Consider the following 26,101-nt stretch of genomic DNA (forward strand, 5'->3'; position numbering starts at 1 on the left):
ACATCATTTGCGTTTCCATCTTCTATTATATGGTGTTGCATCAGATGGAGCATGTAAGAAGAGCTTTCCTTTCAATTGTAGTTCTTTGAAGATGTCAAAGGCGGAAAATGGTTGGATATCCATATTATTAGGGATGTATTTCGATATTGAAGATTTTTCAATGAAGATGGCATCAAATTATAGGAATATCCTTTCGTTGGTTCATTTTTTTTAGAATTGTTGGAGGAAAAATGTTTGTAACCTCTCCTTTGAAGTTTTCTTAGCGCACCTTTTGAAATATATAAAACCCAAAAATACAGGATGTCGGAAATTCGATGCAAACTGAAAGCATCTCGGGAACTACATAGGCGTAAACTTTGCTTCCGTCGTTTTTTTTTCCGAAATTCCAGGCTTTATTGTAAGAAAAAACTGGTTATACATTTATGCTTCAAAATATAGTCCATCAACCTTCAATTCTGCCTCACCATAGGTATTTGAGAGCATTCGATGAGCCTCAGCCGCAAATTGAAACATGAAATCAAAACCTCCCGCACATTACGATAATTTGGCCCGTTAGTTGACATGTTTCATCGAGAATAACTTTATGATGCAGCCACAAATCGACTAATATTTCGATGGCGTTATGTTAACAAATACCTAAGCTTATTGTATGACAACTACGATCTATTTATTTCGACTACCGCTCACCGCTACAGCCATCTATTGCAAAACGGCGGAAGCAAAGTTGTACACCCAATATAAGAAAAAAAAAATAAAAAAAAAGGACCACCGATCTTTTTTTTTCGAAATGGGGACACCCTGTACATCAATAAGTAAGGCTTAAATTGACCAATAAAATAAACGAGCGCTCAAAAATATTCTTGGAAACTTAATGAAAGAAATGTTTTGTTTATTTCAATTATGCCAGTGCTTCATGTTGTCAGTCTCAAACTGGTTCAGAATCGGTCCAACGAAGCAGATATTTCAATTCCTATTTTTGAATTAACGGTTAAGATCAAATTCTATGATGCGGTCACAACATGTACTTCTCGGAATAATCCTTTTTTGATTCGTATAGATGAGGACTTCAGGACTGGAAACGTGTAATAATTTGTAATCCGAGAACAATAGGCAGTTGAACAAATCGAAATTTACGGGTCAGTTGAAATGCAACCGACGTTCATGCATGGGCTATAAACTTATAGTAGCTATAATTTACTACCAAATGCTTGTTTGGCAGGTACTCAGGTAAACTGCTACTTGAGCAAATAGAACGCAAGCGAAAGGTTTACATTCCGCTTCAATTTCAATCAACCAAAGATGTTTTGTTGATAAACAATTCGGTACGTTACGTATGTTATGGTTGCTGATACGAGGTATCAGCCAATTTATTAATGGCTAATAAGTTATTCATGATTCACACCACATTTAGCTCCACACGTTACCGTCTCATCGGAAATCGAAGAGAATCTATTCAACTCTAGAAAATAACGATTCAGATGTAAAGTTTTTTATTTGAAAAAACACTGCAAATTCAGACTAATAATATACAGGGTGATTCACCTCGTTGGTCTATTAGACCGTTCTGGTATTCTTTCAGTTGTACAAAAGATAGAATGTTCTGGTTTGCTCTAGACAAAATAATTTGATTTTTCAGTTCATAGTTAACTCGAATGAATTGCTTAGGTAATAATTAAAAAAACCAGGAATGTTATTGAAAAATTAACTCTGTGACATGAGGAGAATTGGCTTTGTAGTATATCTGTGTTTGTATGAAATACAAAAGATTCCTCTTTCCTGAAAAAAACCATAAATAAGCAATCCTTATAAAAGTATCGAGTGTACTTTGGAAAAAAGTTAATGGATGTTTATTAATGATGTGTCTCTGGAAGTATTGTACAAAAAGTGCGAATAATTAAATTAACGAACTATAAATATATCAAATTCATAACACAAATAACATGAAAAAACAACTCACCTCAGATTCGACGCATATCGAAGAAAATTGAGGATTTCTTTACATTGTTACACGTTAAAAACTTTGTACTTTGGTACCTTGAACTTTTTCTGTAAGATAGGCCAACCTTGAATTAATTAACGATGCATATTTTGGAATCAGCGCTCGAAACACTATAAGAAATAGTAGTCTAAGTATCTTGGAGTAGGATCTATAATTCACTGCAAATTCAGACTAATAATATACAGGGTGATTCACCTCGTTGGTCTATTAGACCTTTATGGAAAACTAATCATGAGATTGTGCTGAAAATTTGCATGTTCGTGTTTTTGACAATTCTCTTCCTCCCTAAAATATTTTCAGATCTCTACAACTTCCGGTTATACTGGAAACAGACTAGTACTTGTCATGTGAAATTGTCATTAAAAAAGCTATCTAATGATGCAGTAATATACTTGGTGTGCCATTTGAAATAAGGAAGTAGTACTCTGTTTTCCGTATAACCGGAAGTTGCAGATATCTGAAAATATTTTTGGAAGAAAGGTCATCGACAATAATCCCAACATGCAAATTTTCAGCACAAATTTATGATTAGTTTTCCATAAAAGTCCAATAGGCCATCGCGGTGAAGCAGCCTGTATATATGGAAATTAACCAACGTGCTGATATCGTTTTAATAAGAGAATATCTGTTCCCAATTTTTGGAATTTGACTCTAATTTTTTTTTCAAAATTAATAGATCATTTTTTAGCTTAGGGGATCAATGCTGTATACCATCTGATCGTAACTTAGTGGGTGTTAAAACCATTTTCTATTGATTTTTTTAATGAAGTCAAGTTTTCTTCTGGATATAACATGTTAACTTCATTCGAATATTAGGAATATTAGACTAATATCGTTGAACCAAATATAAAATTGGATATTTCTGGAGAAGAATGAACTCCCAATAGTTTCGGTTTTATGAATATTTATTGCTAGAGTGCTAGCGTTTTTGAGCCGGAATTGGTCTCTAATGATAAGGTTCGACTCACTGATGACAAATTTATGGTCTTATCAAGAATGCCCGTCCGGTCGTAAACATGATAAATCTCGGAAGAGAAAACTTAGAAACTCGAAATTTTCAGGGTAGGTTCGGATCTGGAATGTTACGTCTTGAATCTGATGAACATAATTTGATTTGGGGTTTCGTAAATATGACCGTTTAAAATTTGGTTCTCCTGATAAATCAAAATTTCAAAATCGATCGAGATGAAAATTTGTATTTTGATGTTAAATAACAATTGGGGATTTACCGCTTGGCTTGATATTCAAGCTACTTGACTTGATATTCAAGTTATTTGGCTTGAGCTTGACTTGAAATCAACTCAAGTTCAAGTCAAGTAGTAGTTTATCAATTTTGAGTCACGTGCTTAATATATAAATACTTGACTTGACATTGAAAAACTACTAATTGACTTGAACTCGAGTTACTTTCAAGTAAAGCTCAAGCCAAGTAGCTTGCATATAAAACCAAGCCGTGAACCCCTAATAACAATTACAAGCTTCATAATATAATAATATAAACGTAATCACAAAAAATTCAAGAAGATTAATAATTGAAAGAAATTATCAAAATTTCCGTGAATACAAAACCGATGGAGTCGAGATTTTGGGTGTTGATATAAAATAACGAAAATGTTTCAATTATTTAAAATAGAAAGAATAATAATCCGCAGTGTAAAACTGGCAGTGTTCTTGTGTTGTTTTAGTTACCAACCAATATCGAATGATACTATTCGTCATGAAAATATTTCAAGATGAAATCGTCACTCTTAAATAATCAGATTGTTCACCAACAACAAGTTTTATAATTGTATAATGGATGTATGGCAATGAACCATTTGTTTATTGATTCGTCCATCAACTCACTCATGTCTTATTTGGCTTCTTGTCATACAGCAATCACATGTTGAAATTCATTTCAGTCAATTGAGTATGTAATTGAAGCTCCACTGGAGAAATAAATTCTCGCTGATGAGTTTGTTTAAGGGTCATTATTCTAATCTTTTTCAAAATACAAAATTAAACGTTTGTGGTTTATGATGTAAATATGTACGTATTCTATCTCGTCAATCTATCCATTACTCGTGGAATTATTTTGGAGCGTTTTACAATGGAATTTTTATCACTGCAAAGCTTTACTCTTAATAGTTTGTGGGTTCTTACGTTTGGTTATCGGTCTACTCGAGTGAATTACCGTTCTTTTAACCTATTTCTTTGACTTTACCTCATGCCTTTCTCGTGCCCATTTTTGTGGCTGAATTTTTGACGCTAGCAATGAGATAATTGCCATTTATCTCAAGTCATTTCTGAGGTTGAGTTCTGGTTTAGAGAAATTACCATTACATTGTATTAATACAATGATTTGTAAACGTTTAATGTCCAAGACGTTAACTATGTATAATTCTGTGGTGGTTTACAAAGGCAGTTAGGTCCAGATATAGGCACGAAAAAGAAAGTGTAAAAAAAGGTTTCTGTTTCTTACATATTATATATGATTTCTATGGAGCTGAGGGGAAATAAAATAACTGAACAGGCGATTAATTGTCCCCGGTCTACCATATTAAAACATTTTTTTTTTTTGGCAAAATTCGATTTTATTATTCAACATTAGCTTGTAAAGCTAATGTTTATTTTTGATATTATATTTTGAACACTGTTTTTTTTTATTGGTTTTTTAATATTATGTAAAGTGGTTTGTCCGTACCTATAAATAAATAAATAAACATGGTTGCCTTCGAGGGCGATACAGCGATTATAGCGATCTTCCGACTTGTCGATAACATTTTTGTAGTACGATTTGTCTTCCGCTTCAAAATAGGCCTCAGTTTCGGAGATTACTTCTTCATTGGTGCTAAATTTCTCTCCAGCGAGCATTCTTTTGAGGTCTGAGAACAGGAAAAAGTCGCTGGGGGCCAGATCTGGCCAATACGGTGGATGCAGAAGCAATTCGAAGCCCAATACTTTCAATTTTGCCATTGTTTTCATTGATATGTGACACGACGCATTGTCTTGATGGAACAGCACCTTTTTTTTCAAATGGGGTCGATTTCATCCTTTAAAAGATCCAATAACGCTAAATAATAATCGCTGTTGATGGTCTGGCCATTTTGAAAGTTATCAATGAATATTATACCTTGCGCATTCCAGAATACTGATGCCATAACTTTGCCAGCTGACTGTTGTTTTTCCTCGCTTTGGATTCGATTCATCGTGTGCAGTCCACTTAGCTGACAGTCTATTGGAGTCAGAAGTGAAATGATGGAGCCATGTTTCATCCATTGTCACATATCGACTTAAAAATTCAGGTTTATTGTACTTAAACAGCTTCAAACACTGCTCAGAATCATTAACACGTTGTTGCTCTTGATCGATTGTGAGCTCGCGCGGCACCCATTTTGCACACAGTTTTCTCATGTACAAATATTCGTGAATGATTGATATACACGTTCAGATGATATCTTCACAATGTCTGCCATCTAGATCAACTTCACTTCACGGTCATACAAAATTATTTTGTGAACTTCTTTGATTTTTTCGCCGGTGACAGCCTCTTTTGGGCGTCCACTGAGTTAACCGTCTTCAGTGCTCATTTCACCACGTTTAAACTTAGCATACCAATCAATGATGGTTGATTTTCCTGGTGCAGACCCCGGAAACTCTACATCAAGCCAAGATTTTGCTTCAACTGTATTTTTTTCCTTCAAAAAGCAATATTTTATCAGCACACGATATTCTTTTTTTCCATCTTTTTTCAAATAATAAAAGTTGCTACACTCACAACGCAATATCTCACAAACTAATGGTCGGACTGCTGTCAAATTTTGACACATATCGTTGGAAGGTTGGTACTAAATAAAAATCATATGGATTTAATATAATACTAGCACCGCCATCTGTGCATCAGACCAGGGACTTTTCAATTGGCCTAATAAACTTCTGTTTTTTTACCATAAGTTTAATTCAAACATCGACTCAAATGTCATCGATCCTTGATTCTTTGTAGCATCCTTTGAACAGGAAGATATTTATACATCCGCCACAGCAAATACGCCCCATTTTATTGTCAATTATACTTCATTAATCTCGGGAACCTGTTATTTCCCGTCTACAAACCTAATTTTATTTGACATTTATTGCACGTTCCGAGGGACATTGTAATAAAAATTTAGAGTAAGATGTAACTACGAAAAAGGGAAATGAACTTCATTTTGGTTACATTGAATAACATCTTTGCTCAAGCAATTTAAGCCCTCCTGAATTGGGGTTGGTATTTTCGCTATGATATGGTAGAACGAAATGGCCAATATGTTTTGAGTAATATTCTACATCTTTCTGGATTGCATCCTCCTGGTAATTTCTCCCCTTGTTTCATTTTATAGCATTGAGGGGATGTAGGCAAACTGAGGGTGAGCAGAAAAATCTACCTATTCTCGAGAACATTCTGACGCGAATTTCACAGAAATATTTATAATTTTTCATCGGTTTTTGCTTCATTTTGTTGTCTTAAGAACTTTTCCCAGTAATGTATTCATATATACATAATAATTTTATGCCACCACGTATAACACCATACTTTGTTAAAGAAGATTTGGTTTGAAATAAAGCTTAAATGACTTGATACATCTGAAAATATTGCAACAAAACTTTTTCTGTTCTTTTCATCAATTAGGTTATTGTTAAGTTCCGAATGAGTATAATAGACAGTTGAGCGATGAAAAGCATTTCGAGAATCTCTTTGAGTGAACCTTCATATCAAGATTTTAATCGCATAATTATACAGGGTGTTTCTGAATTGGAGTTCTAAAGGAAAATGAGAGATTCCTTGGATAATTTCAAGAAAAAAAAGTTGTTTTTAGATACAGTGTGTTTCTTGTTATCCTACTTTTTTTGTGATGATCATACAAGTTTATCGAAACTTCATTAACCTTCGCTACAGATTTGGTAAAAATTCATCACAACTCATTAACTGGATCTTTATAATAATTTGGATTTAAAGAAACCGAAAAGTGTAACACTGGACCAAAGTTTCTTTTTACATTTTTCTAAACTGCCAATGGTCCACCAAAAAAGTTCTGAAAGAAAGAAACGGGGAAACACCAACCTGTAGATTTGAATTCAAAATTTCAAAATTTAATTTCAAATTGGAATATCGATCAAATTTTATTGTGTAGGAAAGGAGCTATGAGAAAAAAACTTTAATTCAACTTAAACACCTTGTATCTCGAAAACAAAGGCATATGTTTATAAGATTTTTTTTCTCTGAATGATCCGAGGAGTCTGTCATTTTCGTTTGAACCTCCAATTCAGGAACACCCTGTGTGTGAAATTTGAAAGTGAATATGAAATATCTCTTTCGATTGGCTTTCCGTTTTGAAATAGAGATTTTTTATCATTGATGAAGTATAGAAAGTTGTTTTGTTCTTTTGAAAATTATCGTGGAAACATGCCTTCAATTAGAGAAAATTGTTCTATTTATCCGGAGAAAATTACGGCAATGAGATCATGTGTAAACAGGATCCATGATCTTATGTCAACGCACTTAAAATGGAACATTCGTCTCATACTATCGACGTGTAGGTAAATATTTTCTGATAACAGACAACGATGTTATCTATACAAATCTAAGCATCAATTAAAATTGGCGATCTCTCATTAAGTTACGCTTATCTCGAAATAATCGTAAACTTAATCTTCTTTTGGGAGGATGCTGAAATCTTGCTTGAAATACATGTTATAAGGAGAAGGAGAGCTTTTCAATTTGACGAAAATGAACTAATAAAGGGTGTTTTTTTAGAGCTATAGAACTTTAAATTGCAATAAAACAACGATGGATTATTCGATTGACATGAATTTTATTTATCCGCAAGATAATCTTGTGGCATTACATTTTAAATATGATTTCTGGCATATGACCGCCACGGCTGGCTCGGATGTAGTCCAATCTGGACGTCCAATTTTCGATGACTTTTTCCAACATTTGTGGCCGTATATCGGCAATAACACGGCGAATGTTGTCTTCCAAATGGTCAAGGGTTTGTGGCTTATCCGCATAGACCAATGACTTTACATAGCCCCACAGAAAGTAGTCTAGCGGTGTTGAATCACAAGATCTTGGAGGCCAATTCACAGGTCCAAAACGTGAAATTAGGCGGTCACCAAATGTTTCTCTCAATAAATCGATTGTGGCACGAGCTGTGTGACATGTTGCGCCGTCTTGTTGGAACCACAGATCCTGGATATTATGGTTGTTCAATTCAGGAATGAAAAGTTAGTAATCATGGCTCTATACCGATCACCATTGACTGTAACGTTCTGGCCATCGTCGTTTTTGAAGAAGTACGGAAGAATGATTCCACCAGCCCATAAAGCGCACCAAACAGTCAGTTTTTCTGGATGTAACGGTGTTTCGACATACACTTGAGGATTAGCTTCACTGAACCAGAAGTGTGCTTCATCGCTAAACAAAATAAAATGGACGTAGTGCGCGATATGTATTCCGCAAAGAACCATTATTTTCGAAATAAAATTCCACTATTTGCAAGCGTTGTTTAGGCGTGAGTCTATTCATGATGAATTGCCAAACCAAACTGAGAATAAATCATTTGACAGCTGTTAAATCGGTCGTCATCTTGAACAGTAATGCCAACTTAAAGTTATATACCTCGAAAAAAAAACACCCGTTATAATGAAAAGATATCTTTTCATCAAATCGCGTTTGAAAAACACTCCATTTCCTTAAAGAGATAGCAGGAGTTGAACATGGTTTAATATTCGAAAATCCGAATTCGAATTATTCATATATGGAAGTGAATCATTGGTATGCATGGATTTGCATTGGAATTCATTGCATGATTGTTGGGTTCATTATTATAAATAGAATTAAGTCTGAAATGTGCTCAATAAATTTCCGAAAACATATTCAATTTATCTGACGGTGAATAAATATGTGTGGAAGTACCTCCTACTAATTTAACAATCAAATATAAACACTGTTCCTCTATTGGAATATACAATTTGGTTCAATTATTAATCGTGCAGTATCAATATTGCTATCAATTTTGGGTAAACTGCAGGTTTGACCTCTATTAACCTCATTGAGAAAATATGAACGCTAATATCAGCTATACGATTCAATTATATTATCTGAATTCTATCATTTTGTTTCGTTAGCTAATAGCTGGAAAAGTTTTAAAGAAATGAAGATTTTTCGACAAAAATGTCACTTCAGGAAAATTATTTCCAGTCGAGTACATAAAATGCGAGATGAAGTTGCATTAGATATTCAAGAACCATGATATCCACCGCAGGTAATTTTTTTCTAGTTGTTATCTTTTATATTCCAAAAATAATAATGAGAAAAAATTGCCTTAGTCTCATTTCTAGCTGTTCTGTTATAAAAACTAACGTTGTTTCTTTCACCCAATATTCCAGCATAATACGAAATCCTTGACTCGAGTTTCGTGATCGAATTAAATTTCGTTGCCTTGGTGACAAATGAAAGAATTTAGGAAAGTAAATAAAGCCATTCCTATAGGAACTTTCAGTGGGGAATTTTCTTTTTCAATTTTATGTTATAATTGTTCTTGTATTCTTTCAGTTGTACAAAAGACAGAATGTTCTGGTTTGCTCTAGACAAAATAATTTGATTTTTCAGTTCATAGTTAACTCGAATGAATCGCTTAGGTAATAAGCAGAAAAAAACCAGAAATGTTATTGAAAAATTAACTCTGTGACATGAGGAGAATTGGCTTTGTAGTATATCTGTGTTTGTATGAAATACAAAAGATTCCTCTTTCCTGAAAAAAACCATAAATAAGCAATCCTTATAAAAGTATCGAGTGTACTCTGGAAAAAAATTAATGGATGTTTATTAATGATGTCTCTCTGGAAGTATTGTACAAAAAGTGCGAATAATTAAATTAACGAACTATAAATATATCAAATTCATAACACAAATAACATGCAAAAACAACTCACCTCAGATTCGACGCATATCGAAGAAAATTGAGGATTTCTTTACATTGTTACACGTTAAAAACTTTGTACTTTGGCACCTTGAACTTTTTCTGTAAGATAGGCCAACCTTGAATTACTTAACGATGCATATTTTGGAATCAGCGCTCGAAACACTATAAGAAATAGTAGTCTAAGTATCTTGAAGTAGGATCTAGAAACTATAATTTCAAATTAATGGAAACAGTATTCGAAAACTTGAAAATTTCAGGAGCTCAAACATTTCAAGAGTCTATATTAACTAGTGGCGAACAAATATAAAGAGATTTGTTTGATTGGCATCATCAAATTAAATTTGAATATTTTTTCCCTGAGATGAATCAACCAATGGAGTCTCGAAGAGTGATCAACTCGAATTGCAAGTTAATGAATGTTTTACATCTAATCGAACTATATAGCTTAAAGTTTCCGAGAAGGGTAAACTTGAAGTTGGAAATTTCTTGCGAATATAACATGATGCGTTCTTTTCCCTCCAAGAAGCTTAAACAAACTTTCTTGGAGAGCACATTTAGAAAACGATGAGGGCACCTTCATATTTTCAATTTACCGAATTGTCTCGTCCCAAATAGAAGAATTTTGTAGAGAAGAAAAATTATGGATTGCCTGTAATAAGAACACAGGAAGCTCCAATGAAGGAACTTGTTGAATAGTTACACACCATAAAACCCAAGATTCTTTTTAATGATGGCATTCGAATGACGTGTATCTATTTCGTGACACACATATTGGCGCCAAATGTTATTCATTCTGCGGAAACGTCAAAAAAATGGTGGATTATCAGAACGCGTAGATATGAGAGAACGTATGTGGGTGGTCGGAACTTAAGTTTGAAAACCAAAGCGTTAATTTATTCATTGTTCATTCATGCGCCTTTGAAATTTGACAGCGATCTTTGTTTCGAAAAATTCATAAGCCTGAATTTTTGAGTTAAAACTTTTCTTATGAAATTCCTTATTATTCGTTAGAATTTCATCTTAAGCGCGTTTATGTGTGAAATAATATAAAAAAGTATGCAGTTTTCTTGAATTTTACTACGGTATAATAGAATTCTTTCTTTCTTTAAGGCCGAAATATAATGCTAATAATGATTTTTTTCTAAACAGTATTAGAACCAGAATAAGATATTCATCTCAATATACGGTGTGTTCAGCCCCCAATTGTATTTATTAGCAGTGATAAGAAACTATAGATTTGTTGGATTTTTTTGCCAGAAATTCATAAATTCATGAGTTTTTTTTTTACAAATCGAGTCATATCATGATGTCATAGCAGACAAGTGTCAATATCACCAATGAGAACAATCCAGTTACGTGAAAATAGAATTGAAAAACATTTTCACTTGATAAAATTGAAATAGGGAGTCATCTCCCAGATATCTGAAGCCAATAGATTTTTTGCGCTTTGAAGTCTTGAAATCAGTTCAGTTAAGAGTGTCTAGAAGAAGGACACAGCAGAGCGTTAATCATGAAACTCTCTGGCATTATCTTATCGTGTTTTTACATTAATTTACTGCGTTATGGGAGATTCTGAATGACATCAGTTGTCGGGGACTTCACTTTGGCCAAGCAGTTAAAAGCTGTACGATTCCTTGAAACCGTGATAGCGAAACATTTCTCTGATAGTGAGATGGTTAGTCTCGTTTCAAATACATCCGTAAACAAGTGCTTGGGTGCTTGAATAGTGATAATTGACGTTATATTTGGATTCGCTCATTTTGGATAACGATTCTCTTTTATAAAATTCATTTGACTGTGATAAAACCACTGTTGGTGAATCGTGATAAAAATGATGTGATTTAGTTTTAGAAAAAGTGAGTGGATTCGAGTTTATGTTATTGAACTCAATAATTTAGTTTCTTTGGTACGTAGTCTTTCAAGCAAAATTTTATCCTCCTGGTACTAAGATAGTTGATTTAATGAAATTCGTTCAGAAATACATACACTGTATCCGTAAAGTATGGAACCAATTCATTTTTAGCTAAATATACCATTTTAAGGAATAATTTTGGAACACGTCGATTTTTGATTTCAATTTACCGTATTTTAAAATAATAATCTAATATACAGGGTGAATTACTTTCGAGTAATGACGTCACCGTCATTTTTTTTTTAAATAGAACACCCCTATTTCGTTTCAATTTTCCGATTACTCTAGCTGAGCTGATTCCAAAAATGTATCACATGTTGATTCCATTTGGTACAGGGTGTACAAAAATACAGAAATAAATAGTTTTGTGTGCTCATAAAGTGACGCATAACATTCTTCATTAGTTAAATTAGCAATATTATCAAAAATACTTATTGCCTAACAGCAATAAACAAATAATGACATTTCACAAAAAAACTAGACGACTATGTTTTTTGAATTGATAAGAAATAATTTTTTTCATATTCTGCCTGCTAGACCACAATTGCCAAACATGTTTGGGAACAGCTCATTTCTATTAATCTAAAAATGTAACAAACTACAGGGTGTTACATTCAAACCAATTGCCGCTAGACAATAAGTATTTTTGATAATATTGTTAATTTAACTAATAAAGAATGTTACGCGCTACTTTATGAGCACACACAACTAAGAACATAACTGATGTAGGGACAAACACACCGTTTTTTGGAGTGTAGGGCCTTCGCCAATATACATACCTACTTTTTTTTTGTGACTTTGAGTAATTTTCAGTGATTGTTTCAGTTGTTGTTGAACTTGAAGTGAATATTTTTCCTAAGAAGAATACCTTTTGTGCAAAATTGAATTGTTTCGCTAATATTATCCCTGACATGTATAGTTTTTACTCTAATACTACCCTTTCACTCAAAATGTTGAATACAAATATAAAGTTCAATGAACTTTTTCACCAAATTATTATAAGAAAAATCAACCTTTTCATATGAGGAGGTTCGGAAGTTGATTTTCAGTATCTTCGAAATCTATCGTGCAAAAAAATTATATGCCCAGAATTTTTAGTTCATTTTTGTTCAGTGTTGACTCAAAAATTTTAAAAATTAGTCAATTATTCAGATCTCTTGTTAAATCGATAATATTCCTCATAATTGTTCATGCAAGTTCAGGTAATCAGTGACATAAAAGGACATAATGGAACATGGAGTAAAATTCGCTGTTTTTGATTATAGGAAATCATAATTTTCATTCTTGTTCTTAGCCCCAAATTGTATTCTATAATACTGATTCATTAATTTTCCCATATTGAATATTGAAGCACATTCAACAGATAATATTTCATAAAAATAACAGAAAAAACATGGAATAGTTATTTATAATACAAGTGCAGAAGGCATTGATATTCTTCCACGAGTTCAAAATTCAAAAACGAGCCACGAAGTGGCGAGTTTTTGAATGAACGAGTGGCAGAATGAGCTTTCTATACGAGTACTATACATTATTTTCTCTAATTCATTGCATTTTTATTGAAATTAATGAAATATTTCCATAAATATCATTTAGTCATTTTTGCATTGAAAAATGTTGGTTGACAGAACTGATTTCCTTAAGGCAAATTGATGGATTGACAGATAAAGCCGTGGCGGAAAGTTCGGAGTACCAACGTATAATAATAAAATATGACCATGAAAACTGTGCGTTTCTGATATATTCTCGCACGATTTTGTTCTACAACATGTGGAAGAATGAACAGAATAACCACAGAATTAGAGAAACAATTTGAACTGCTTGCAACATGAGATTTTCGTCTTTGCACAAAAATTGACATGCCATTGAATATAATCCAAGAAATTCATTAATAATAAATATGTAATCAATAAATAGAATTCCATAACAAAACTCGGTTTTTCTTTCCCAAATATCTGTGTATTACTTGAAATAATTACAAAAATTGTAGATATTCGAACACGTAGCACTGAACAAGTTACGTGAATTTGCTGAATTGTCATAAATCGAATATTGATCCGAATAAAAATGCAGCGTATTTCACGCATTCCACATTTTTGTGTATAGAATTTAGTGGTGTCGAATTTCAGCAATAAATGTGCATAGTCATAAATTACACAGTTCGTTACTTTTGTTAAGTACGTCGTCTCTGTTGTGGTGTCCAACCCCAAACTTGAGTAATCTATGCCGACCAGAGAGGTACCTGAGGGTATTGCATCCCCCCCACTTCGTGCTCTATGTCGGGGTACTACTGCATTTTTTGTGTACGAATTTAGCAGATGCCGGATGGTGTAGTTTGTGACTGTTCGAATTTTTCTTGTTGCAGAACTCTGCGTCAACAGGTGGAAACGACGATATTTAGTTAGTCATTTTGTGGATTTGTTGTTTTAAACATGCGGATGTGGACTAACCAAGTGGAAGCCAGTGTTGTGCCATATATTGTAGTCTTCCTTGCACTACACGTATTGGTGGATGGCCATTTCACACACCAATGGGCAGTTCATGTAGAGGGTGGCAAACAAGTGGCTGATAATGTTGCCAGAGACCATGGATTTATCAACAGAGGAGAGGTAAGTTCGAAAATTATATTTTCCATTGGTACGCCACTGAATTTTTTTACTACGACTCCATTTGATATCTTTTATTCCGAATTTACTTATTCAGTAAATCGTTGCTCAAGATCGAATACGTTATGAACTAATAATCTCAATTAACAAGCATTTAACGCGAATTCATGTCAACTATTCTACTTTATCTGTTGTGATAAAGTTTCAAGGCAAGGGTTAAGTAAATTAAGTTATTTTGATAATTATTTGGGAATCGAGTCCAGTTGAGCTCTAGTAAGTGTTTGTTTCTCAATGTCAACCTCAGACTTTCGAGAATTTGTGAAAGATTGTGTAAGGCCCAATGAATCGAAAGTCTTTTTGAAACATATACACTCTTCCATTGCTTATAAAGTACTCTCAATAGGCTTCGTCTTCAACTCTCCTCAAATAGGGTAAATGCACTGTTTAGCCGACCGGCACTGGTTCTCGACCATTCCGTGATTTGAGATAAAATAATAATAAAAATATATCATGTAGTGCAAAATATTTTCGCGGTACGTGTTCTCGACCATTCTACCCTTTCAAGATAGTTTGCATAGTTGTGGTATAGGTCAAAGTTTTCGCGCTAAAAATAAGTTTATAATCGTCTATCATAGAAAAGGGTTCTTTCTCGTCCTCTCTTAGAAAAGTGCTTTCAGATATATGACCAGAAAAAAGTAATTATTTCTTATTTTAAATGAATTATGTGTGTATATTTCGTTCCATATCAACTATAAGATATATTTTCGAGTGTATTTCAATCAAAAAGCAAATAAATGTATATTTTTTTGTTCAATATTCTGCGGTCGCGAACTGGTATTGGAAAATTTGTATCTTTTATTTCTCGACCAAAGTGGTCGAGAACTAATATGTTACTTCAATAATTGTTTATTTCAACCGATATATTTCTGTTGGATCATTTTCGTTTTTTTTTTCGATACCCTGATTCATTTATATATCAACTTTCTGAATATTAGTTTGCGACAACCGAATTAACGTTGAAACATTTATTTCTACCCTTTATTTATTCGCGGTCGAGAACCAATTCGATTTTACTTAATTCTCGACCACTGGTGGTCGGTGTTTTATATTTTATTTACTCATTAGTTTCTGAATAGATATTAAGAGCAAAATAACCAAATAATGTTGTATGAGTTGCTATTTTGAAATATTTATAGAAAGTGGAAACTTTTGCAAAATAATTTTTTTTTACATTACGAGTGTTTCTTACTTGATTACCTCATCTGAAACCCATCTGAGTGATAGGTAGTGATGTCGATGGTACGGTACGAAAGTAAGTACTAATCACTCATCTCGCTCTAAAGTTTTTTATGAAATTTTTAAGTGGAGCGGCCACTATTATTAGTGGTCGAAAACTAACACAAAAATGGTCGAGAACTCTGCGGCGTGGTCGAGAACCGAAAGTTATTGAGATTTTCTATATGTTTTCACATTTCAAAGGTTAAATGCGGAAAGAACGCTTAAAATTATATGACAAATCATTTAAAACTCGCCAAAGAATCGATAAACACCAACACCATTAAAATTTGATAAGTTTATGTGTAAAAAAATTGTGCTCGAAATCGATGTTTCTGTTAACTGGTCGAGAACCAGTGCATTTACCCTACACTTTTCTATTGCTTATAAAGTACTCTCAATAGGCTTCGTCTTCAACTCTCCTCAAATACGTATTGACAGTTTCGAAATTGGTTCAGGTATTGGATTAGCTTTTCCTTGTCTATTCTTTCAAAATTTCTACTCCTTATGTTGTCTAATCTTTCAGCCACCCACCTAATAACCAAAATTACTTCTTCTAGTTTGTCGGTTATTTAAAAATACTTCAAGTCCCCTATAATCCGGTAGGAAGACGTTTGGCGCCATGAGATGTATGGACGAGATAATTCGAATTCTTTGGTCGCTTGTTATTTAATCTTAACATACAGGGCGATGAAAATAAAACTCAACTTTACTGTCAAATTAAACTTTTGATGCATAATTTTATCCCTACTCAACACGTATTAACAGATGCGTGAATTTTAAGATAATTCCTCAGTCCGTGTAGAATTCGAATTTCTGAGCTATGGATTCAGGTAAATTTAGAAAACTTTTTTTTTTGGTTGTCCTTTAACAGTTATGAACCTTTACTTAGCTTCGTATCCTGGAGTAAAGAATGTTTTTATCACGAAAGTGACAATAGCTTTTGATGTGTTGTGTATGATCATAAATCTGTCGATTTGAGTTCGTATTGAAAGTTTGACAGTACCGTTTTCAATAATGAACAAAACAAAATCTCAACTCTTTTCAATTCTTGTTTCGTGCCTATTTTGGAGCCGAAGTTCGTAAGTTCTGGTGCCTATTTCAGGTCTAAAATTGATTTGAAAGGGTTTCACTGATTTTTGTTGGAATGTCAAGTCTGCTTGGAGTGACTTTACCAATATGAAAAAATTTACATATAGAATATAAAATTCAAATAAAATATTATCTAGAAGCTAGTTCGTCGGATTTTGAATCAAAAATAATATTGGAAAAGTCGTTCATCGAAAACATGACAAGTTGAAATGATTTTAATGCTGCAATGACACAATAAATTTTAATGAAATGTGCTATAATTGTTTTTATTTTGATTATCGTTACTATGACTATTTCGGACGATTGTAAATATCAACCCATGAAAAAGAAAATAAACCGTAATATGAAATTCTATCATTTTTAGACAGTTGAATGGTTGAAGAAATGAAAATTATTTGCTTGAGAAATATTTCATGTATTTCCATTAAGGAAAGATATTGGCCAGTCAGTCATACGTAATAAATTTTGGGAATTCACTTTACCTTCAATAATTTTCATGTGAATATAGACGATATTATATTAATCTGAAAAATTCACGAATGAATGAGTGAAATTTCTTCAATGTTTGCGACAAAAAAGAATAGGAATATAATAGAATACCTTTAAGAACAGGCACGAAAAAGGCATACTGAAGTAAAGTAAAGGGTAAAACAGTAAAATTAAGTAATTGAGTTTAGGAGAATTGAATAATATTGATCTGAAAAATTTATGAATGAATGAGTGAAATTTCTTTATTGCTTGCGACACAAGAGAATAGGAATAGAATAGAATACCCTTGAAAAAAGGCACGAGAAAGGCATAGATACTTCAATAAAGTAAAGGGTAAAACAGTACAATTAAGTGATTGAGTTGAGAAGAATTGAATGATATTGATCTGAAAAATTTATGAATGTATGAGTGAAATTTCTTTAATGCTTGCGACACAAAAGAATAGGAATACAATACCCTTGAAAATATACACGAAAAAAAGGGCAGTAAAGTAGAGGGTAAAACAGTAAAATTAAGTGATTGAGTTTAGAAGAATTGAACAAGGGTCAAATAGTAACATAAGTACATAAGTTTGTTTCGCGAAGAGGTACAGTGACATTGTGGGCAAATTTAGCCATGAGAAAGGGCCCGAAAAAAGGGCATCGTGTAAAAAGGAATTCGGAAACGTTATCAGAAACATCGGCATCGGGAAGTACGTTATACTGAACCTCCAGGTCTTCGAATTTTGAAGCGATAATTGATATTATCCGAACTAACTCGTTCCTCTTTTTCTGTGGATTTCTAATTATTTAACCAAATGTTTATCTTCCTTGCGTAACCCTATTCTCTGAAAATTATTCATTTCGAGATGAACCAACTAGACCGATGGCTTTACGTTTAAGTGTTAACCAAGTTTACCGTAATACCACAAATATTTATTCTGTAAAACGAACAAAATGTTCAAAGCGGTTTGGTGGAATTGTAATGAAGATTGCGAATGGTAGCGTTTAAATATTACGTCGATCAAAAAATAATCTTCAGTCATTTAATGAAGTATAATGTATTAGGAGCTTTGAGCCCCTTTTGAGACGTCAATTGTTTGCCCTAGTTATGTTTTCTATTCAACCAGAAATGAGGAAAAGGATTATGAATTGTTGCCTTCAGTTCTATTTTCGATTATTGGAACACAGGCTAAAATTATATATTTGGATCGAATGCGATTTTCAGAAACGATTGAATTTTATTACAAAATAATCACATTTGAATCATAAGCGAAGCCAAATAACAACTCAACCGGAGATTGCATTGTTTACATTTTGGATTATGGCAGCTTTTTGAGCCAAGATTTTTTAACCCCTCTGAAATGAAAGGAATCTTAAAATCTGAGTAAATTATTATGCCTCAATGATAGTCTAGGCACGAGATTACTATACAGGCCGTTCTTAAATTGGATGTACAAAGGAAAATGCAAGAATCCTTGGATCATTTTGAGAAAAAACAGCGTATAAAACGGGTTAGTAAAAGTTTTGTTTTCGATATTCAGGGTATTTCTTTTAGTCCAACTTATCCTATTAATCTGTAAATTTCGTTTCTACCTCTAATTTAGGAACACCCGCATAAATTTTGAAGAATCAAGGAAACAAACTTTGTGAATTCTTATCTCCAAAACTTGACTACAGTAAAATGACTAAATTCGAAACGTGCGTTGCTACGATTGTACTGAAAGCAATATGTTTTACCGCTAAGTTTTAACTGTTAACTTCAGAGATAACGAATTTTGTATCACTTTCCTCTGTTTATATACGGTGGCCCACATAAAAACTTCTAACCGAATTTAAAGTTGTGTGACTGACCCAAAATTTTGAAGATTTTGCAATTCGTTTTATTGGTAAATGAATGTCAATTAATGAAATGTTCGAATTCTCGAACGTCCATTTCTAAACCGTAATAACCTTCTGCAACTTTGAGGGTTTTAGTTGCTAACACTTTTTTCTAGCGAAGATTTTTTAGAGAAGTGTCTCAAACATAGAATAATATAGTAATTGACTTTATAAGCGTTACATCCATAAAGAAATGCGAAATTCATTCGTCATATCAGCAGGATGACCATATTTCAAGGAAGCTATGATAACGATATCAACGTTCTGGGTTGCATAAACAAAGTTATTTTTTTGTCATTTTGTTAGTCGACTTGTTTTAAGCCATAGTCCAACAAATGCCTCGCGTTCGAAAACGTCATAATTATCAAATTCCCTAAAAATGGATTCTGGGTTTACACTTCTAACACTAGGTGTAATTTCAAAATCTCAATACTGTCTTTCTGGACTTGTCACGGCCTGTAGAGAAATATTCTATAGGGTGTTTTTTTCGGAGGTATATAAATTTAAGTTGGCATTACTGTTCAAGATGGCGACGGATTTAACAGCTGTCATGTGATTTATTCTCAGTTTGGTTTGGCAATTCATTATGAATAGACTCACGCTTGAACAACGCTTGCAAATAGTGCAATTTCATTTCGAAAATAATGGTTCTGTGCGGAATACGTATCGCGCACTACGTTCATTTTATTTTGTTTAGCGATGAAGCGCACCTCTGGTTGAATGGCTACGTCAACAAACAAAACTGCTGCATTTGGAGTGAAGCTAATCCTCAAGTGTATGTCGAAACACCGTTACATCCAGAAAAACTGACTGTTCGGTGCACTTTATGGGCTGGTGGAATCATTGGTCCATACTTCTTCAAAAACGATCGATGGCCAGAACGTTACAGTCAATGGTGATCGGTATAGAGCCATGATTACTAACTTTTTCATTCCTGAATTGAACAACCATGATGTCCAGGAGCTGTGGTTCCAACAAGACGGCGCAACATGTCACACAGCTCGTGCCACAATCACAAACAAAGACACGTTTGGTGACCGCCTAATTTCACATTTTGGACCTGTGAATTGGCCTCCGAAATCTTGTGATTTAACACCGCTAGACTACTTTCTGTGAGGCTATGTAAAGTCATTGGTCTATGCGGATAAGCCACAAACCCTTGACCATTTGGAAGACAACATTGCCGATATACGGCCAAAAATGTTGGAAAAAGTCATCGAAAATTGGACGTCCAGATTGGACTACATCCGAGCCAGTCATGGCGGTCATATGCCAGAAATCATATTTGAAATGTAATGCCACAAGATTATCTTGCGGATAAATGAAATTCATGTCAATCGAATAATCCAACGTTGTTTTGTTGCAATTTAAAGTTCTATAGCTCTAAAAAAAACACCCTTTATTTAAATATTTTAGCTTTGTAGAGCGAAGTTTGGAACAGCCTGTATATAAAGTATTTGAGTTTTATAACGCCACGAATGCCCAGAATTAGGGAACAAGCAAAAAGGGCAAATTCCGGCTAATTTTTGTGCAAGACCTGGAATGCCGGAATTTAAAATACTTGACAATCTGATAAAAGAGTTTCAGAAAGGGAATCTCCCTCATTGAAACTTTATATAGATGTTGTATTCTGTAGAAAATTTAACAAACACAATACTAGCCGGCTGTATGAGTTTCACGTGGAACGAGGAAGTAAGGCGAAGATAAAAAAAGGCGTATTTTAAAATTGAGAAAGTTCTCCATTTCTTCCATTCATTGTTTACGATAAAGAGACTTTTTTGAATCTTTTGATCTTTGCAAAGCCGCGTCGCAGAGACCGCTTTGTTTCCGCAAAAAACACTGACGGGGCAACTTCGCTCATTCTGACACGGCCCGATAGAGTGGAAGATAAAGTGGAAGGTGTTTTAATTTTTGCTCTTTCGCTGCTGTGTCATTTGATTCCAATCTTTGCCCCGGGTCCTTTTCATGCATGGCGATGTAGATAGCGAGGATATGGCTTTTTTATTATCGACCCTCGTTCGGGCCATCGAAGTTTCTTTCTCGTGTGCTTTGATTGATATGTTAACCGGTGAAGATGTGCGGAAGCGTGCGCCTTCAAGCTGGCCCCCAAAAAGCGTTTTCTCGAATGAACTTTCGCAGTCGATAAATGTATCGAATGATAAATTGAATGGCGCATCGAACTCCACAATCGTATACAGGGTGAATAAAACATTAACTCACGAACTGTATGGAACGGTTACGTGGAATCTTTTTTTTTTTCGAATATCCGTTTCATTTCGATTTAGAGTTCCACGTCTTGGCTCGATATTCAATCTACTTGACTTGGCTTCACTTGGAATCAAGTCAACTTCAAGTCAAGTAGTAGTTTTTCAAGTAGTGAAGTATTTATGAATCAGGTACTTTTTTCATTTCGAATTAGAGATTCACGGCTCGACTTGATATTTGAGCTACTTGACTTGGCTTGACTTGAAATCAAGTCAAGTAGTAGTTTCTCAATGTCAAGTCAAGTATTTATGAATCAAATACTTGAAACTTTTTGCATTCCGAAAAAGAGATTCACGGCTTGACTTGGTATATAAGTTACTTGAATTGGCTTGACATGAAATCAAGTCAAGTAGCATTTTTTCAAGTCGAGTATTTATGTTACCAAGTACTTACTTGAAGAATCAAGCTACTTGGTTCTTTCTCGTGTGCTTTGATTGATATCTCCGGTGAAGATGTGCGGAAGCGTGCGCCTTCAATCTGGCCCCCAAAAAGCGTTTTCTCGAGCGAACTTTCGCAGTCGATAAATGTATCGAATGATAAATTGAATGGCGCATCGAACTCCACAATCGTATACAGGGTGAATAAAACATTAACTCACGAAATGTACGGAACGGTTACGTGGAATCTTTTTTTTCTAATGTCCGTTTCATTTCGATTTAGAGTTCCACGTCTTGGCTCGATATTCAATCTACTTGACTTGGCTTCACTTGGAATCAAGTCAACTTCAAGTCAAGTAGTAGTTTTTCAAGTAGTGAAGTATTTATGAATCAGGTACTTTTTTCATTTCGAATTAGAGATACACGGCTCGACTTGATATTCGAGCTACTTGACTTGGCTTGACTTGAAATCAAGTCAAGTAGTAGTTTCTCAATGTCAAGTCGAGTATTTATGAATCAAATACTTGAAACTTTTTGCATTCCGAAAAAGAAATTCACGGCTTGACTTGGTATGTAAGTTACTTGAATTGGCTTGACTTGAAATCAAGTCAAGTAGCATTTTGTCAATTTCGAGTCGAGTATTTATGTTATCAAGTACTTACTTGAAGAATCAAGCTACTTGTTTCTTTCTCGTGTGCTTTGTTTGATATCTCCGGTAAAGATGTGCGGAAGCGTGCGCCTTCAAGCTGGCCCCCAAAAAGCGTTTTCTCGAACGAACTTTTGCAGTCGATAAATGTATCGAATGATAAATTGAATGGCGCATCGAACTCCACAATCGTATACAGGGTGAATAAAACATTAACTCACGAACTGTACGGAACGGTTACGTGGAATCTTTTTTCTTCGAATATCAGTTTCAGTTCGAATCAGAGATTCACGGTTTTACTTGATATTCAATCTACTTGAATCGGCTTCACCTGAAATCAAGTCAAGTTCAAGTCAAGAAGTAGTTTTTCAATGCCGAGTCAAGTATTTATGAATCAAGTATTTGATAATTTTTCATTTCGAATTAGAGATTCACGGCTTGACTTGATTTTCAAGCTACTTTACTTGATATCAAGTCTAATTCAAGTTGATAGTAGTTTTTCAATCTCAATTCAAGTATTTATGAATCAAGTATTTGAAACTCTTTCATTTCGAATTAAAGATTTATGGCTTAACTTGATATTCAAGCTAATTGACTTGGCTCCACTTGAAATCATGTTCAAGTCAAGTAGTAGTTTTTCAATGTCAAGTATTTATCAACCAAGTACTTGAAAGATTAGCATTTCGAATTAGATATTCACGGCTTACTTGATATTAAAGTTTCTTGACTTGGCTTGACTTGAAATCAAGTCAAGTTCAAGTTAAATAGCATGTTTTCAAGTGAAGTATTTATATATCGAGTATTTTTGGAACAGTTAGAGTGGAAAATTGTATTTCAACAGGAGCTGAAGATGCTGGCGTGGATAAAAACTCTTTGGTCATTTCAGTCCAGTTTAGAAAAACGTTTTCGTGCTTCATTCACCATTCTTAAGTATATTTAGAATTGTCTGCACGTGGTTCAGTCACGAATTCGTCTATTTTATATCGCCAAGCCATTTCATTTGCTCGATTTGAAGGAGATTTCTCGAATAAAGTATAGATACTTTTGAAAATAATTATTTCGGCTAAGCGCCCACGAGCTTACAGAAATATATGCCGTGCGTATCAAGCTCAAGTAATATCAAGTAGCTTGATGTCAAGTCAAGCAATAAATATCTCAAATTAAGTCAAATTCAAGTATGTAATTAGTCACGAACTTGATTTTCAAGTCAAGTAGCTGGTTAAAATATCAAGATTATAAAAATGAATAGTTGCAAAAAATTGAATTTGCTTCAACCTGTAATAGCAATTAATAATTCTTGATAGTAATAGGATACAACCAACGCCATCTATCGAACGTTATTCAAAGGTCCCAAAATTAACATTTTCTTCTCGCTCAATTTCCTTTTGGTTGTGTTTTTCTCAATTTGTTTTTTAAACCTTTTTTTGTACTATGGTGGTTAAAAGAAGAAAAATCATTAAATTATTCAAGCCATTTTCCAATTTTTTTCGAATCTAACGCATATCAATATTATAATAAACGCTTGGAGTCGTTCAAGGAGGAATTCTTTCCATCTCAAATCTTGAATATTCCATAGCTGTAGTAGAATTTAAATTCTGAAAGTTTTCATATCAAAAATTTCTAACATCGAACTAATTATATTTTGTTCTCCCTCTTCTTTTCATTCAATATGTAAATATGAAAATGGTTTTCACTAGCAAATATTGTACTAGAGTTGATTATACATTCTGTTAATTTATTATTTGCCTTAATTGAAATATTGACTCCCGGACACTCAATGTTCATTATCTATAAACCCTGTCATATACATGAGGGTTTTCAATATTTTCAATGACCCTTATGACGAATATCCGCTTTTAACAATACGTAGAATTGAGCTCATCCTTCAATGGTAACGAAACAAGCTTCTGAATTGTGGTTGCATCAACATAAATCAGAGATTTTATGTTAACCTATATACCTAAACCGTTGGGCTGTCCTATTATTAATATTAATGAGACTTTATCAGATGCTTGGCCTGCTAATTTGATGATAATTTACATGCGTCTGCCGTATATAATGGCTTTCTTTTTGCGTTACGGTATTTCGGTACGTTTTTTTAAATAAAGTTGCATAATGCAGCCAACATAATTTTGTTGATAAGGTTTGGTTGATGAACATTCGAGTTTGGTCAGCTACAGAGCTATAAGTTGAAATACAATAAACAGTAAAATGTCTCGAAAATACTAAACCGCTTGGAATATAAACCCAAACTATGGAGATGGAAGGTGTATTTGGCAGGGGTCACTGACTGTCAAACTGACAATTCTATCCGGTTGAAACACCGCAATACTCAGAGAGGATTGGCTGTGAATGCCTCTCCAATTCAAATTCAAGCTGATCTAAAAATATACTGCTCAACAAGAGTTAGGGATATCGTATTCAATCGTTTTGAAAAGTATGTATTCTTCGAGAAAATCGTTGTAAAATCATTTGAAACTCAATAACACAATAACTTGAATCGATCCAATAAAAATCAGTATGAGACATTTCGTCAATCTGGTCGCCTTTTTTCTGACGTTTGGTTCTTTGCATTAGCTCCATGAATGTCCTTATTTTGAAATGGAGTCAGTTCATCGACGGCTTCGATTTGAAACGAGTTTTCTGAAAATGCCAAGACGTAAATTAACAAACACTGAGGCTAATAGGGCTATCGGAATGGCCTAACTCAGGTTGTTGTAGCGGAAAGGCTCCAAGTCAGCCAAAGTGTGATATCTCGACTTCGGAATAGGTTCAGGGAGACAGGTTCCGTGTTGGAAAGACCAAGGCTTGGTGGGCGACGAAAAACAACACCTGCTCAGGATCGTTTCATCACCATTTCGGCGAGAAGAAACCCTACACCTACGTGGAGAATGCTACGGAATACTCTCCAAAATGCAGATGGGATCCAAGTTTCCATCGAAACCATTACACGACGTTTGAGAGAGGTGAATCTAGGTTCTAGACGTCCATTAAGAGGAGTTCCATTAACACGTGACCATAAGCGCCAAAGACTGGAATGGGCAAGGTAACATATCAATTGTAACGATCATTGGCGTAGTGTCCTTTTCACTGATGAATCCAGATATGGACGATTCTCAGATTCTCGAACAATAGGGGTATAGACAATCCCACGCATAACCCGTAATCGTCGCTATGACCAAGAAGTTCATCCATCCCGAGGGGGTAGTGTTATGGTATGGGCCGGGATATGTTTCAACGGACGCACAGATCTACACATTCGTCCTGGGAATTTGACCGCCTTTCACTATAGGGAGCATGTCATTGACAATGTTGTGCCAAATTTTCACGCTGCTATTGGTGAAACTTATCAATTTCTAGACGATAACGCTAGACCGCACCGTGCAGCCATAGTTGAGAATGCGCGCGAGGAGCTTGGTATTCCACATTTACCAATACCTCCGCACTCACTAGATTTGAATTGCATAGAACATATGCTCCAAACAAGATTGGATAATCATCAACCTACCCCAGAATCCTTAAATGATCTGAGAGAGCTTCTGCCCCGTTTATAGAACCAAATTCCTCAAGGAATGTTCAATAACCTCGTGTGTAGTATGCAAATTTCGTTATTTTACTCGATTTTTCTTAACCAC

The 26,101-nt window shown here is 34.3% G+C and overlaps 1 protein-coding gene across 5 annotated transcripts in view; it reads left to right on the top strand.

Moving 5' to 3' along the window:
* LOC123686431 (furin-like protease 1) overlaps window positions 1-26,101 on the top strand; it is a 274,819-nt gene that overhangs the window by 23,109 nt on the left and 225,609 nt on the right. For 3 of the 5 annotated variants that reach the window (XM_045626551.1, XM_045626552.1, XM_045626547.1), the window contains exon 2: window positions 14,223-14,466. In XM_045626551.1, the coding sequence (XP_045482507.1) occupies window positions 14,290-14,466 (177 nt within the window). In that variant the 5' untranslated portion in view covers window positions 14,223-14,289. Of the gene's footprint in view, window positions 1-11,534; window positions 11,852-14,222; window positions 14,467-26,101 lie in introns of those variants that run through there. The other 2 variants (XM_045626548.1, XM_045626550.1) reach the window with 2 other exon arrangements.

Source organism: Harmonia axyridis, chromosome X (genome assembly GCF_914767665.1).
Source record: "Harmonia axyridis chromosome X, icHarAxyr1.1, whole genome shotgun sequence".
NCBI classification, from domain to species: Eukaryota; Metazoa; Arthropoda; class Insecta; order Coleoptera; family Coccinellidae; genus Harmonia; species Harmonia axyridis.